The sequence below is a fragment of the Ammodytes marinus genome, assembly GCF_949987685.1.
Source record: "Ammodytes marinus genome assembly, chromosome: 8".
NCBI classification, from domain to species: Eukaryota; Metazoa; Chordata; class Actinopteri; order Uranoscopiformes; family Ammodytidae; genus Ammodytes; species Ammodytes marinus.
In genome coordinates this window covers 17,645,521-17,663,485 of record NC_137212.1, presented here as the reverse complement: position 1 = coordinate 17,663,485, position 17,965 = coordinate 17,645,521, and the positions used below count along the sequence as shown (strand labels likewise).

Here is a 17,965-nt window from a genome sequence, read left to right as displayed (position 1 = left end):
GAGAGTGGGAGGAAGAGGACGACAAAGACAACAAATCTGAGACAAATGTTGGCAAAGAGCAAGTGTGTACACAAAACAAGCTGCTGTAAGAGTGCACACACAAAGTGGGAGAGTTTGGTTCTAAAATTAGATATTCACCCATTTAAAAACTAGACACACACACACACACACACGCACGCACGCACGCACGCACGCACGCACGCACGCACGCACACACAGCAGAGAAATAACATAAATTGTGCTGTTTTTTCAAAGCAATTACAAAACATTTTGGACCGTAGAGTTAATAGAGCGGCCTTCTTACCATAATGTAGCGCTGTCTGTCCTTCATTATCCTGTAAGACAAACACAAGTCATCACATCACCAGACCTGTGACCAGGAGGAGAATAAAATAACCCACCGACAGTAAATTCAAAAAACTAACATAGGGAAAAACTAAATACACATTTGCCAGCATTTGGTGGGAGAGAAATTACTTTGCTCGAAGAGTCCACAGGAAAACTTTCAGCAACAAGAATACCAATTCCCCGAAGCTACTTGTCGGTTGTGGAGAAAAGGTGCCATGTTTTCTTTGTACCAAAGTGGGGATTGTGAGAAGATGAGATATTGATTTGAGAAGCGTGTGACCTGCAAAAAAAAATCTTCCAATGTGTAGGTGAACAACCTATGTTTCCAACCCAAGCTATCCGTAACACCTCAACACCAGACCTCAGTCAGCCCCAATCGGACATATCTCAACCCATGTCAACTATCTGCAACATGTTATTATGGTTGTATTTATTTGTAGTTGTTTATTAACAAATGAAAGCAGACACAACTAGACAGGTTCTACTTTGATCTACATGAAGTGAATTTATTATATTAGAGTGAATATTGGACCTTAGACATAAATGCCAGCAAATGTTTCCAGAGGTTTGCTTGCCCTTTTTGTAGTACTTCAGACTCTGAATTACAACTTGAAGGCATTTAAAATATATATAGATAATTTCCTTTCTGTGGCACTTGGACTTGGGGCTTCCAAGTCCAATTTATTCCTGTGATTTTGCTCTGCAATGTAGTTTTTTGCAAGCTTTATTCAAAAATTGAGAAATTGCACATTTGTGGAACTATTTCCTGCCATGGATTAACACACATTTAAAATTCTTGTAGTTACATCAGCAGGACTGTGTGTTTGGGATTGATTTGAAATAAACTACAGAGCCCTGTAAGTATCATGTCAACCCAGTGAAACATTATGTCTCATTGATGTCTTTTTAATTACATTGGAGCTCTAAGGGACGAAAAAATTAAAAATACCACATCAGACTTTGGATATACAGAAAATACTTGTTAAAAGAGCAAGATTTGTTAAAAAAAAATATAGAATATTGACAGCCTCATCTTTTCAATGAGTTAACCATGGATGCTTTACAGTGACAGTGATATACAAGTGCTTGCGGATATGTAGGTGTCCCTCTTTTTGAAGAGTGAGTATAATACTTTGAGCCAAGGGTTCAAGGGTAGAGATATAATTCCTGTCTGAACCGTGGGTTGGCGACGGGGGCGGGGAAGTGTGTGTGTGTGGCACAGGTACAATATGACACAATATATGACAGTCATCATCAACAGGAGATTCAGTTCTTAATCACTGTTCCGGCCTGCCTCTGCACCTAGTAATGATGATAAATGGTCCAACTGTTGCCCTCCAGTTTTAAACTTTATTAGACATTTCAAACTCTCAGAGACGGATTAAAAGCAAGCAGGCACAGTGGCATTTCCTTCTTTCCCCAAAAAATGTCACTGCAGTGGAAAATACTTCCCAATTAATAAAACTGTTACGGAGAAATTATTCATTAGTCTCTCGATCTTTGCCCTTTCCGACAATAGACCCTCTTTTGGTTACTTGCATGTCCTTCGTCCACTCTCTTCCAATCCCCTCCTCCTCCTCCTCTTCCTCCCCTGACCCCTCTTTCTCCAAACCACACCTCCGTCATCTCTTTTCTTCCATGACCTCGCCCAGCGTCACTCCTCTCTTCCCTCTTCTCTCTCCTTCCATAACCACGGCCACCTTTCTCTCTCTTTCCCATTCAGACTCCTCTTCAATCTTAATCCTTTCAATCCCTCCTTTTTTTCGCTCCTCCTCATCCCTTTCCTGTCCTCCCTATCTCTCTCTCTCTTTCTAGCTGGGCCCAGTGCAGAGTGATCCCATTGTTGTGTTTCTCTCCCTTTTTCTATCTCTCTCTCTCTCTCTCTCTCTCTCTCTCTCTCTCTCTCAGGGGCAGCACTTCGGGGACCTGCTGATTGGATTAGAGCTTTCTATTCCCTCTGGGTGGATCGCTGAGCACAGATGCAAATCGCCACTAGCGTGGAAAGTGTGCCATAGTTAACCCAAGACAACAATGCCGTCTGTCTGTGACTCAAATCGCAACCTTGTATTGCAGACATTGTGTCCGTCTCTCGCGATGATGTTTGAGAAAGATGTATGAGGGAGAGCGAGAGAGAGAGACAGCAGAAGTTTAAATCGATATGCTTAAAAAACAATTGCGTGGATGGTTTAGCCTTACTTATATTAGCTATATGTTAAGAAAATATGAAAGGTAAAACATATTCAGCTAATTTTCTCTTCAACAGCATAGCACACACAACAAACAAACATGCACACAAAACATGCACAAACAACACGCAAAGACTCAACACAATGGGACGGTGACAGATGTTTACAGCAGGGGCCAAATGAAAGACCCCGATGCACACAAATACATACAGTAATAATTAAAGTGTAAGGGGTTTAAACCCTAAGCTGCAGTGAAAGCTAATCCGCTGTCGGTTGTTCGAAATGCATACACAAAAGTAAGACTAAGTAGTGGATTATTCTCAAGCAGAAAATATATGTCTTTTGGAACATCGTAGAAAGGACACAGAATTAATTAAAGGCACACAGAGAGAAAAAAAAGTCAAAAGAATAAATATACAGATATTGTTGCTTGTGTAAGTTTTTGAGAGGAAAATTTGCAGAGCATGCATGCCAGTGCATATGTGCCGCGTACATGCTTCTTGCATGTTCATGTGAGGGGTCGACGGCCTGTCCTCTCAACGTTCTTAATGCCCGTGCATCCAGGACGGAGGCTTGATGGAATCACAGGAAATTGGATTGTCTTCCATTTGCTTTTCTAGCTGCCTGGAAGAGACTCTCCCTTTCCATCCCCATCCCCATCCCCCTCCCCCTCCCCCTCCCACCACCCATAGCCCCCCAATACCTGCAGACTACCTACTGTAGTGCACCCCCCCCCCCTCTTGCTGTCTTCTCTGGTGCACCCCTGTTCCCATCCCATTACGGAGGCATGTCGCACCGAACCCCTTTGCTTTTACATGTCATCCAAAGTTTCCCCTTGCGGTGCAGAAATGCTGGGCTGGATGTCAGCGAAGTGCTCAATAAAGCAGCTGCTTGCACAATACCAGACCCAGCACTGTGTGTAGTGTATCACCCTAATGGGGTGGAGCAATATGCTTAGGAGCAGCATGGGTAGGGATTGATCTATTAGTACAATTGCAGTTTTGCTGAATTTAAGTCCCACACCAATCTATCATTTCTACCACACAAAACGATGTGAAGCAAGATGGATGGAAGCGAGAAAAGACAGCAAATCAAGGAAAGGTTTCTTCTTTTCTTTGATTAAAATCCTGTAACTAGTCCAAAACTATTGTGTGTGTACATTTCTGTCTTTTTTCAGTCAAATTATCCTAAAAGAGGTAGGCACACCAGGATCAAATCTTATATTGTCGGACAGTTCATCTGCAGAGAGTACACAAAGGGACTGTTGCAGATGTTGTGCTCCTTTTCTGGAAAGTGGTTTGACTTGTTTCCTCCATCGGTCTGCCTTTAGAGGTCTCGCATGGCGGTTGGAGAACGCTCCAAACATTCAACCCAAGCTGTTTACCACCAGCATTAAGTGGAAGGATCAAGGGCGGATAAGAGACGGAAACTTAACTCAGTCGGGGGATACAAATAGGACACATAGGTCCCTTGGGTCTGTCTCTCTGCCTGAGAATAGGTTTCAGTCTGTCTGACTTTCCTTCTGTTTGTGTGTGTGTTTCCAAGCCAGAGAGATTGTGGGCAGATGTTAAAGTCAAATCCACCGCCAGCTGTGAAGTCTGTTGCAGCATACAAGACTGAAGAAAGCACAGTGTGTGAGTGTATGTGTGTGTGTGTGTGTATGTGGTGTCCCCATGGACTGCAAATGCTTTCATACCACACCAATCCAACTACCAGTGCTCCTAAGTATCTGGTGGCTGACCCGAAGGCACCACTAAGGACTTTCTTTACCTTAATACCATTTTCTTTATTACTGCTAAATCAAGCCTTTCCTTTTGTTTCAAAAGTGTGCCTCCATGTTTGTCCCACATGTCATATTTCAAAGATCTATCCAAAAAGAATGCCATTCTCAATATAGCGTATTAATTAATAATAAGTGGTATTCATTTTTAAAAAGCCACATTATTGGCACACAATGGCTTCATCACTGTCTTTCAAAACACTTTGTCTACAAAAAATAAAAAATGGTACTTAAAGGTGCTTGAATTTAACATCAATAAATCGTGACTACAGACATTTTGAGATATTAGTGTAATTACTGTAAAGAAATAAGACCTCAGCCAAGATGACAGACAATTGTTTCGGCACACAACAAGAAGAGGGTTTTATTCTTCCAGAAATACCAATGTGTTGCTCTAGAGGCGTCTTAAGTTTTCAGTACTTTTAATAGCCACTTTTGTGTGAAGACTCACTTTGAAAATGTTATTGCAATAATAAGTGTTCTGTAAATCCATTATTAAAAGGGTAAACAATTATGCTTTACTTAAAACACTACATCAATTTCTTTCTCACCATCATATCCTGTTTTCTACCTTCACTTCTATCTATCTATCTATCTATCTATCTATCTATCTATCTATCTCCCTCTCTCTCTTGGTGCCTCAGTAAACTTTCTCAGAGCTTCTCTTCCTTTCCCTGCCTCCCCCTTTCTCCTCCCTACTATCCCTGACAGCAACATTAAACAAGTGGAGAAAAATGGACAAGCAATTATGATTTATGATCAATGCATGCAGCAGCTGCTGACTTTTTTAATGACAGTGGTCGGGGGAGGGGGAGAAGGAGAAAGAGGGAGGTGCGGGTGAGTCTGTGTTTATGTGTGTGTGTGTGTGTGTGTGTGTGTGTGTGTGTGTGTGTGTGTGTGTGTGTGTGTGTGTGGAGAAGACGCGGGGTGAATCGATAGGCGACTGGGATCATTGGTATGCAGATTCCGGCAGATAGCATTATGATGAGCAGGTGCCATTAATCAGAAAGCCGAACAGAGATCCGAGGAAGATGGAGGAGCTGAAGACCGTTCTTTACCGGGTCCCATCTGTAACCAGAGCAGCTACTGTGGCAGTAATCATGGACAAAACAAACTGAACCTTGCTTATGGTCATGCACTTTCTTTTAGAATATTTTTTGCTAAATCTGCATACCATTCTTTTAAAAGGCCTTTGTATGCACATGAGTTATGCATGTGTGTATAATTCTATGTTTACCCTTAGGGTGTGTGTGTGTGTGTGTGTGCACATGTGTGTGTGTATGTGTGTGGGCTTCGTTGGGAAGGCCCCCCAACCCCCTTGTTAAAAGGATCTGTAGACCGGGGCCAGCCCTAATTGAATCTGGGTCTTCTCTCTGAGCAGGGAGAGGTAACCTTGCCACTCAGCGTGTGAGCACTGCCACCCATGGTCATATTATCCTGACTCCAAAACTCACTGCCCTTCACACCTCCTGGGAGTGTCCTTCAGGTGGTCCACCTCCTCCCCCCACCTCACACCCGTGGTTTCCATGAGCAACATCATAGTTTGGGGGGGGGGGGTCCTGAATGATTGACAGGTTGGGGTGTCCTGGAAGTTGCAAGTAAGTACAGATATTTATTGCATAGGAGTTGTCAAGAAGCCCCAATATTGTGTCATACCTTGCTTCAGCACATGTCATCTATCCCATAACAACTCCTGAGGGTCTGCAACAAAGGGTAATAAGAGTATCTGAAGCCATTGCTCAATCCTTCTTTAGAAAGGCTGAACATTCCTTTACTCACAATGGCTTTCTCCGTCACACCAGACAAATGAAACCTCCTTTTCTCTAAATCTCCATTTTCTCCAACCTAGTTCTCCTCATGCACATCTTCTCTCCCCCTCTCCCCCCCCCCATGTCACAGAGCTTGTATGTTCCCGTGGGACACCTTAGCCTCCATTAAAGCCATCAGAGAGGAGGATAAGGTTGAGACTGAGAATTAACATCGCCAAAGCCCCCGTCCGTCCGTCCGTCCTCCTATGGCTCATCGATGATGTTTAAAAAGAAATATATGAAATAAATAAATACATAAAAGAGTGTAATATGAAAATCAATGGCCAGGCAGCGGGGGCTGCGGCTGAGGCATTTGGAGTGAGGGACTCATAAAGCTGAGTACTGCGGGAGACTGATGGAAGGCAAAACACTTACTTTGTTTATTCTCTCTCCTCACCCACGTCCCCTCCCCTCGCTGTCTGTATCCCGCTCTCGCTTACTCTCTCACCCCCCCCCCCCTCTCTCTGTCTGAATCGGTCGAGGACAGCTTTAATGCTCCTGACAATTTATGTGGATGGTTAAGAACGATGGAAATCAAATAGTTGAGTGTAGGCAAGGCCCAGAGAGTGGCCAATAAGAAAGAAACAACAGCTGATGACGGCAAAGAGGACTGTTACCTGCTGGAATGGCTCTTTAGGCTGCACTATTACTGTCAAGTCGCTGGCTCTTTTCTGAGTGCTCGTATTATAGATTCATAACTGTATCTATGTCCGATAGGCCCTTTTAACACGGCGCGGCAACAGCTTTCATTTCACCGAGTCACGCTAATGTGCAGCAAGTACTAAATATGAATCCTATAAGAGCACCTTAGAGTGTGGCTTATAAAACCTCAAGTGGTGTGTGCGGAAGCTTTGGTGCCTTTTTTTTAACGCGTGTTCCGATTCCTCTTTGCCTGAAAATGGTAAAGTTTTTAAGAGACATGTCTGACGGATTCTTCTCTATCCTTTTAACAAGTGTTAAATCGTCCAAAAGGAAAAAAGTAAACGTTTGCCTCCCTCTACACAGAGACAGAAGCACACATAGGCAGGCAGACAAATAAACATACATCTGCAAATGCAAGTGCCATCAATTACACTCATGCCGTCATATCATGAAGAGGAAGTCAGGAGTGGCTTTCTTAAATATTTGTAATATGTGCACTAATATGTGTTACAGGTTCTAGTCTTAATCTGTGCCTGTATCCATGCCCAGCTACATGATTAAACAGGTTTCTAATAAAACGGAACATTTTAAGTCAAACTCCTACAAATATATCATATAAAACTGCAGTAAACCGGTCCTGCTGATTAATTTGGAATACAGTCAACAATGGGCTAATTCACCCAGAGGTGACCGGGACACATATTATGGTATAAACAGTTCAGTCCAAAAACTCACACTGATCAATATTGTATCGCACAGTATATATTGTTGTATCGTCCATCTTCACTAGCCCGCATCTCATTTCTTTGTTTACCTACTCATTTCTCCCTCCATTACACTTTATATAGTCACTTTTTACCACCTATATTTTTTGAATCCTCGATAAAATCTGTCTTCTTACTTTCTCACCTGGCTGCCCTTTCTTTCTTAAAGACCCTATATATATCCTGGGGGGTGGTTAGGGTTGCACAATTACAAGCACACACGCACAGACACACACATGCGCGCGAACACACACACACACACACACACACACAAATATGACGAATCTTGCTGGATATTTGTTATGACTGGCCTGACTGAGCCATTACTTATAAGAGGCAGTGCTGGGAAAGGGGATGGATACAAACATGTAATAATGCCTCCGCCATAGAATTTCAATCAACCACCATGATGTGTGTGTGTGTGTGTGTGTGTGTGTGTGTGTGTGTGTGTGTGTGTGTGTGTGTGTGTGTGTGTGTGTGTGTGTGTGTGTGTGTGTGTGTGTGTGTGTGTGTGTGTGTGTGTGTGTTTACCACTTTGATCACAAAAGTAGTTGACAACGTAGCAGAGGACATGGATGATAGGGTTGGTTGTTCTTTGTTCGCTTGAATGAGCTTGAATTCAGAGAGCTCAAAAATTCCCAAAGTAGAGCTGCACAATATCCACAAAAAAAGGTTGTTATATTGAATTGTTGCTGAATATTGCCACGTCAGTATGAAACGTTATAAATATTGATACAGGTTTACTACGCTTTTTCAGTGAAAAATGTGTATGAACAGGGGCTAATACTTATGATTTGTTAAGTTTGATTAAAATGAAATATATTCTCTGACATATCACCTGATTTGTGAGGCAGGGCTTTGGCACAAACCAAGAAAACCATATTCAGGAAGCTGTCCAAAAATACTTTCTCCTTTGAGAAAAAAGGGAAGCCTTAAGCTATTTAGAAAAAAGCAATCGTCCATATTTATACAGAAGTCAAGAGCAGTACTAACCTGTGTCCATCCTACCAAAGTGTCAGTGATTTTATAAACATTAAAGTTTAGTAAATTAATCAATTAGTCTGCGGATAGAAACAAATGGTTTTAAGTCATTTTCTACAGTACATGTACTATATCTGTAGCTGCTTTGTTGCCAGATTTTTCAGCTTTTGTTAAATTAAATATCTTAATATTTCAAACTGATGGTGGATAAATCGAAGAAGTTAAACGAGTCTCCTTTAACACTAGATAGAAAAGATTGGTATTGAAAATGCTAGTAGCCATAACTACAGTAGTAGGCCGACAGCACCATAAACTTTAATAGTGTAATTAGGTCAGTGTCATATCAACACTTGCGAGGGCTCTGTGGAGAATAAACTAAATATTGAAAACACTGTTCCCAAAGTACCTTCAACATTTCTTTGTCATTCTGTACTGCAATGTTAATCAGCCAACATTCCTGCTGAAACTGAAATATCATCAGCTAACAGCAGAGAGAAGATCCATCCGGTTGATATAATGTCCCAGCTCTAGAAGGTAACAATGATGTGAAATTGTAATGGTTAAATATCCCATTAAAACATACAAAAGAGTCAGCATTTATTAGTTAAGTTGAGGCCTCGAGGTCAGTCACGACTTCACTCTTTTACTCTATTGTACAGATAGATCAACAGCCAAGAGTCCACCCCACACCTCTTCCTTCAACGTCAAATCAATGGATCCATACCTTAAGAGAAACTATGCCATAACGGATCAGCCATGCAGACATCTACCTACTGACCTCCCTCTCCCTTTTCTACACACCAGTTGAGTAAAGAACACTTTGTGAAATCTTCTACACTTATAGAAGTGCACATTAAAGAAATGTAATAAAGGTGTACATTTAATAAGGTCTGTCAGTCTGCCAGTCCTGAAGGCTGAATTTGTCACACACACACACACACACACACACACACACACACACACACACACACACACACACACACACACACACACACACACACACACACGAGAAACGGCTACACACTTCCCAGTTGTGCTTGCAGGTCCTACACATTGCAGACTACGTGTAAGAGACTTGTTGTGTGCTCCCTCTAGCCACCCAATTGTAGGCCGCCCCGTCAGATATTTATTACTATTGATCTAGCTGGTCCTGGCTGGAGACTTTTGTTCTGCCGGCTCGAGGCTCTGACCTCAATTAAGTTATGAATTTCTATCTGATAGACTGGGAGCGCTTGGGGCCTGCCGTGGCCGCGCTATACCACGCTGGATTAATTAGAATTAGCGGTGCTGCGAGTCGTCCTCCCCGCCTCATGGATCATGTTGTTTTTATACAAAGTAGAGGCCGATAGGCGCGGGAGGGATGGAAAGAGGAGGGGGGAGGGGCAGGAGGTTGTGTGTGGGGGAGAGAGTGATGAGGAGAGGAGAAAGAGAGACAGACAGGCGGAGAGGCAAAACACAAACGGAGGAATGTGTGGAGTAAAGGCAATGCGAGATGCAGCATTGTGCTTAAAAACCTTTTCCCTCCAATCACCTACCCTTACTATAAACCTTAACAACTTTTCCTTCCTGGCATTGTGTTTTGTTTACCTGTCATGTTAACCTGCGTCTCACCTGTCCTTCCTCTTTGTCAACCTAATCCCACCTCCGTCACTCTTCCCTCCTCAGAAATCACTCTAGATCAGACATTGTACTCTGGGGTCATTCCTGACCTTTGTTGCAGTCTGCTGTAGCACCTTCTGAACCAAAGCCCCTTTTCAGACTCCAGTTCCCATGAACGGCCATGTCCCTTTCTATAAAAGCTTTCGTATATAAAAGTGTGTGTGTGCGTGTGTGTGTGTGTGTGTGTGTGCGCGTGTGTGTGTGTGTGTGTGTCTGTGTCTGTGTGTAGGAAGAGGCTTAGCTTGTGGGTGTGGGATTACACCGTCTGGACGGAGAATGACCACAGGGAGAGCAGACGCACATAAACCCACATCCAGGCCGATGACAGGACAATACACCTCCATTCTTAGTCACACAAAAGACACAGTTTTGGTGGATACGCTTATTTGCTTTATTGCAGAGAATTAGATGAGAAGATCGATACCATTCCATCTTCTGCATGGTAAATAGATATGTTCCATTGCTACAGCTACCAGCCAGTTAGCCTAGCGCAAAGACTGAGAACAGGGGGAAATATAATAAAACAATGATGATTGCACGATGAATGCTTTAGAATCCGTGCTTAATGTCCTTTGGAGTGTGGACTTTTTCATTTTTTTTGGGTGGAAATAGACATTGTTATCATTGCTGGAATAACAGTAAAGAGTGACATAAACTCTTAACTACAAAAGACTCTCATACCCTCTTTATTTATATTCTTCCGTATCTTATTCTTGTTTCTGTATTAATAACAATGCTGTAACAAACCTTTTATCATTTCTCTGGCCTCTGCTGTTGTATCTTCTGTACACACAATGTTGCTGTAAAACATTGTTTGACTCACTCTGGTCAGTGAGTTAGTGCTGGGTGTCACATGAATATGTCTTGTACATCACAACATTGCTTTTTTTTTTAAATGCCAAACGTAGAGGAATGTTAAAACTGTTTTTCTACAATTATTTTATCCCTGTAAAAAATGTGTTTCATTTTGTCTTGACCGAAAGCAGCTGCACAGGAACGTTGTTTCATAAAATCACCTCGTCATTGGATTCAATCTTATCAGTAAAATATGAATGCCAAATTTAAACTTTTATAATTGTCTATCAGCTGGTCAAACAGCACCTGCCAAAGAATATCATGTCATCTGACTGAAAGCTCCAGAATGGTGTGTGGTATTGTCAACTGTAAACAATAATTATATTTAATCAAAGAATAACAAAACTATTCCGATCTAGCATTCAGTGCCAGCAATGGGTACAGAGACATATTTTGGTCACTGCCCAAAATAGTCTTCCCCTAGTTGAACAAAAGGTAATTAAACCCCAACTAGACATGCACTTGCAACGAGTGATCTGCTTTTACTGGTGGTATGAAGGAATGCTCTATACTTAAGTTAATGCCTCATTAATGCTCTTAAATACATTCTAGCACACACACAGAATATAATTCTGGTGTTTAAGCCTTAATTTCCATTATTACCGTTTTTACTGTGATCTTTCCCACAGTTTATGCCGTGTGCCCCACTTTCTCTAAGTGTATTAGCTGAGGGAGCAGTGACACAGAGGGAGGATGGGGAGGAAGTGGGGGAGGGAGGGAGGGGATTCAATGTACAGAACCAACACCGGGGCCTGATCTACAATTGGCAGGTGGCAGAGCTGTGATCTGTGTATTCAAACACACACAGCTACCTATTGTAGTCCCTTCCCCTGCCTTGATCCAGGATTAACTATCAAACAAGCCCTTAATGCTGGTTACCGGGGGTTTGGGAACAATTCACTCAAACAATCAGTTGATTAATTTCAAACGATTTTCCTCCTCCGCAAATAATAATACTTTTTGTTTTAACTCTAAAATCCCCCTCCCCTCTTTTTAATCAACAAATTAAGCATAAATCACGGTTGATCTTTATTTACTGGTTGCTCGGCAGTTGGTAGAGGTCAAGAGAGATTACTGGTCACTCTAATAGCAAAACAACCCAAACATTCCTCTATTCCTCTCATGAAGGCACACAGAGCCGCCTATGCCATTTGTTTCATGTGACAAGGGCTTTTTTCTCATATAACAAAAAGGCTATACTTTCCTTTCCTGCTTTCCTTCCTTCATTCATTTAACCCAGAGAGAAAAAACAAAAAAACAAAACAAAAGGATGTTCGAGCAAGTTCTAATGAGAAGCATATCGTTCTGTAAGCTTTGCATAGTGAGATAATTTGGCATTGCGACAGAGTGCTATGATTTAGCTGACTATATTTTTCTCTCAGCCACCTCCTTGCCACCTCATAAATCTGCTACAAAGGTCCGGTGTCTTTAATATTCAGTCTTCGCCATAGCCAGCTTCATTTGACACCTGGTGAAATAAGGTCCTGATGGCCTGAATCTACGAAGTACTTTGTCTGCACTCTGATTGGTAAAAAAAACAAAAACACATTCACAAACATTATTTTAGGTTTTAATTCATTTGTACCGGTACCCAAAAGGACACATTATTAGTGTAGAGCAGGGTTTTATACCAATAAAATACACCTGAAGTCTATGGAATATTGTCATCTTCTTACTGTTTGCTCCGTTACAAAGGACTGAATGAAGGAACACTAGATTTCCCTCTATGTGTTTTGATACATGAAGCAGTACAATCAGACCAAATTGTGTGCAAATTAAAAGTCAAACAAGTTCAGCACTCCATTAGCAATACCTCGACAATAATTTATGTTTCCTAATTTGACTGAAAAATCTTGGCACACGCCGATATCAATTTATATTTTAATGATAAATACATGACTGTAAATACGATACATCTTACAGACGGACAAAAGCCTCCATCTATGCATCAATCCTCCCTCTGCTGTCATTATCTTGATATGGCTCTACATCATTAGTGAAGTGTTTCATAGTTATCCCACTGTTAAGTCTTTTATGAACCATTCACCACAAATCCGCCCCCTCCCTGCGAGCATTCAAAACAAAAAGGGGCCACGCATGACCACAAAAAAGAAAAGTCATTTGTGAAATGTCCTGATTATGTGGGTTGTGCAACGAAGAACAATTTGCCTGATTACTTCCAATTGATTCGGCCTCACAGTTAAAGCCTCAGTTGTTTCAGAACGGTGAAGTGCACCGTGTCGTGCTGCCTGGGCAGGGAAGAGGAGTAATTTCTCCGATGTGCAGCTGAGCCAGCTTACCACTAAAGCTAAAGCCTCCTGGATGCTGCTAAACCTCGGGGAGGCTAAACACTAGGCTAGCTACCAGCTAACTCTGTCTGCTAAAGCCCTGGGGGATTTGTCTGTGGCACAAAGTGAATTAAAGGTGACCTTCTGTGGAGGATGGAGAGGGAGGAGAGAAGAGCACTGGGGATGCTGGAGATATCTGTGTAAGGTGAACATGTGTACAAAGCACTGACTTTCCTTTCATCAGAAACCCAAATGAGTCCCATCCATTATACACTCAAACACACATCTCCACATTCAGTACTGACTTCTAAAACAAAACACAGAAGGTGAAGGAAATGTTTTTTATGCATCCCTATTCAAGAGATGTAACAAACACTTTGAAGTTTTACAACAGCGTGAACTAAAAACGTTTGTGCAAAATGAAGAAGTGTATTCGGAAAAACTTTGCACAGCACGCATGTTTATGTTCTTCAAACACCTAAACATTTAAATTAAAATCCCTGGCTGCGGCTCACAAGTTGAGTCATTTATGCAATTATAGAGGTGGAATCTCATAATGTAATAGAGATCTGAAGTCTCGCTCCAGCTCTGGCCAATATCGCTGTTCCGCCTCCATTTCACAATGCACTTCCCCAAAGGGGGTTTCTTTCATCGATCTTTTGGCAAAGCTGAAACATAATACTGATGTTTCCAGTTCATATAACGCGAGTCAAGAACTCATGGGAGTTGTAGTTTTTGAATTCTAACAACAACAAATGCTGTAATACCTTTGTTAATTGAAAAATAAAACTGGAACTAAAATTGAAAACCGCTTGAAGTTGGGGCGGGATTCTAATCTTACCTAATGCCAAAAAACGTCAAATGGGACACTCCAGGTAAATACTATATACCATGTCATCAAACCTTTAAACATGTAGGACATTCATTATCACACTTTTCACCAATTGGAATTCATTCATTTCCGTTTTAGGCAGAAACTGATCGCACAATGTTGGTGCCAAAATCTGACTTTCACCAGCATTTTTCGGATGAAAATCTGCCTTTGATGGACACTCACCTGATTGTTGATTTCTGCTTTGTTCTGCAGTAATACAGACACTAGCTCCTTGTGTCCTCTGTCACAGGCCCAGTGCAGGAGAACCCGGCCCTGCAAAGTGCACACCAGATGGTTACTGGGAGGGAACCAGCCCGCTTTAAACGGCAGGTGCAAAAGTTTGAAAGCTCGACTAAATTTGATAGCACACTGGTATGTTTACATTAGCTTTATTGAATGCAACGTGTCATGCTGCCATTTTAGAAGGCGTGGATCAGTTACAAACTTAAAGGAATACTTCACCCATACGGAACCGGCGTTCTATCATTATAAAATCACTATTATAATATAATGAATGAGGTTTTTCTTCCCTCAGTCTTCCCTTGGCCCAGCTGTCCTGTTAATCCTAACCCTACATTTTTCTTACTGTGAGGTCACAGTAAGAAAAATGTAGGGTTAGACAGTGAGACCATAAAACACTCTTTCTGCCTTTTCTCAGGCTAGGATGAACCAATTTCAATTTTGTTTGCACATTTATACTAAATAGGATCTCAGAGTTCAATACACCTTCATATTCCCACCGGTGAAGTAGGCCATTAACCCAAAACACACAGCGAAACCTCCTTTGCTACCTACCTCAAGTCCTTAATGTTAACTAAGACTTCAATCTGTTTCTTTTGCTTTCAGACTAAGTAAATTATGCACAACCTTTCAGAACTCAGAGCCTTTGGACCTCAGTTTCATTATGACCTGCAGACAGAGTGAGGAGATATGTAGACTGCTTTGTGTTTGCGCGTTGTGTGTGTGTCGATGCATGCGTGTGCACAGAGGAGCAGTAAGTTGGTTCAAGCACAGACTGAGGGTTCACGGACAAATTGCAGCGACCTGCGCAAAGTCAGTAAAGCTTGATCGATGGGACACTACACTAAACAAGAGCAGCCCCCTGATGAGCGACCCCTTACTCTAGCTCACACACACACACACACACACACACACACACACACACACAGACACAGACACAGACACAGACACAGACACAGACACAGACACACACACACACACACACACACACACACACACACACACACACACACACACACACACACACACACACACACACACACACACACACACACACACACACACACACACACACACACCACCCTCTCCTTAGGTCCAAGATCCTTGTTCTAATAAAACAATGCAAGCTCATTTTTCAGTGAGGCCAATTAGGTAAAGCAAACTCTCCAAGTCCAATTCTGTTGCTTAAATCATATTGATCACCAAGGCTGCTTGTTAAAATGGATACTTCTGGGCCAGGGCAGAATACCAATAAGTTTCCCTCTCTCTCTCTCCCTCCCTCCCTCCGTCCATCCCACCCTCCTTCCCTCACTTTCTCTTTTCCAGGTGTGCTGCTGCTGACTGCTGGCCACATTTTCACTGAAGACCAGGGTTTAGTGGAGACTGCGCGCACAAGTATTAAGTGAGCTTTCGGAAGATTTGTGTTCACTGAATGCATCCAATAGACAGGCTGAATAGTCCTGTCCAGAATGCTACAGCAAGTTAAAAGTTAAAGCCTTTATTCTTTTTTTGAAAGAGAGGGAGGACAAACACCCACTCACTGTTGAGAACAGGAGAACTGCTATATAGAACAGTTTAGAAGTTATATCAAATGGTTAAGGGCCAAGTAAGGGTCATCTAACAAGACATACACAATAAAACAACATGTGCACCACAGTCAGCATATCTATGCATAAATATGCAAAATGTATGTCTGCTCTCCTGACTCTTTTATTTCCTTAACCTCTATCCTGGGCCCTGCCTCAATACACTCTTGTGGTTTTGCATGCTTGAGTTAGTGTAAATGGTGAGTATACAGTGAAGGCAAGTATGCAAAAAAAGGTGTGTCTGGAACATGCCAACATGCATAGTTAAAGCCAAGCCAAACATAATAAAGTGTCATAATCCAATAGAAATTTGCAAATGTGTTCATATCTTAGAGTAGCAGGTCTGTGCATTTGCTCAAGTCTTTTTCACAAGTATGGTCAATAATAAACAGAAGGTTGCCTCTATAGATGTATTTTTCTTGACTGCAGGTACGCTTAACAAACATATGATGCCCGCATCTGCTAGTCCTGCTTTATAGTGGTATTCAGAGTGTCACCGTATCCCAAAATTCAGGATATAATACTCTTCTGTAAAACCACTTGATGTGGTGGTATTGTGCTTTTAAGTGGCTTAAATGAACAAATGGAAAGTAAGAGGTCCTCTAATTAATGGCAAACTAGATTCAGCCCTGTACTCTGGTGTTGGAGTAAAATGTATTCAATCAGATGAAATGGCTATAAATGCAAGCATTTGATTGATTTTGGAAGACATTATCAAAAATAACGAATTAAGTAAATGGCAAGCATCTCCCGAACGGAAGGAATACAAACAAAACTATAAGTTATAATTATAAAGCAAGATTATGTCAAGTTAAAAGTTTTCATTGAAGTCAGCACCTGTTTTCTGTTTTTTTGGAAGCAATAAACGAAAAAGTATTTTATTTATATCCAACAATATTTGATTGATTGTGACTTGATTAAAATTTGCTCTTAATGCGCTGCCCTTTAAAGAATCTACTCCTTTGGAAATCACAAGAACCTGAAGATATTGTCTGAGTAAAATAGGACTAGATTCTCACTGAGAGAACTGTAAACTTGTTGATCCGTACGTTAATGAACAGAACAAGGCCATGAAATTACAGCAGAGTGAACTGTAAACGCGGCTCAGTTTTTTGCCACAAGCATTCAGTTATTGATGCACAACATAAAATAGCCGACTGTATGTAGCGCTACTCACAATGTTGTTCTTGCTCTAACTGAACATGTCTGTAATGTTACCTGGCCATATTAAAGAAGCCTTCTATAAAATCACAGGTGCAACATAAGTTCCCTGTGTGTTTTTTAAAATATATTCATCAGTAGGCCTAGCGTCAAGTTTGGGACTTGACGGGGGTCAGCTGTCACATTAGGACATCACTTCACATTTGTCCGAAATATTTAGGCCTACAGACAGCACAGACACTGTATGAAGGCTAGTTAGTTGATTTGTATGTATCACTAATAACAGGCTATTAAATCAAAATTATTTTCATTATGATGTGGCCCAAAACTGAAGTGATTGCCACATAGGCTACCGTTCGACAGTGTCAGACCTACAGTAAATGACATTAGGCCTATTGAGTGGGACTACATTTATAAATAAAGCAAAATATGTACAGCCTATATAGTGTTGAAATTAATTAAATTGTGTAGTGTTTAAATCTGCTGAGTTAAGTTTAACATTCAATTGCCTTACAATGTCACGTTACGCACTGAGTGAATGATTGGTCAAATAAATTAATCAATGTAGTTATTTTCTGAGATCATTCCATTCTCTCCTTATTTTCAGCAACCATTTTGCTTTCAGCTCTCTGTCTGCTTTCTGCTGTTCTGTGATTATTCAGACCGGCAAACTTCCTTTTGAGTAAAGTAAGCGGCACAAGATCGTTCCCTTTTAGGCGAAAGCCGAGTCAAATGACGCGTCCAATGTCCCCTTTCATGTGAACGCGCACAGAGCCTGAAGCTGAAACCCCAG

General features: G+C 41.5%; 1 protein-coding gene across 1 annotated transcript in view; it reads right to left on the bottom strand.

The window, feature by feature from the left end:
* Window positions 1–17,965, bottom strand: part of acbd6 (acyl-CoA binding domain containing 6) — a 32,975-nt gene that overhangs the window by 5,448 nt on the left and 9,562 nt on the right. Inside the window, exons 6-7 of the mRNA XM_080032739.1 lie at window positions 14,369–14,458; window positions 305–335 (exon numbers count right to left, since the gene is read on the bottom strand). Of these exons, the coding sequence (XP_079888865.1) occupies window positions 305–335; window positions 14,369–14,458 (121 nt within the window). The remainder of the gene's footprint in view (window positions 1–304; window positions 336–14,368; window positions 14,459–17,965) is intronic.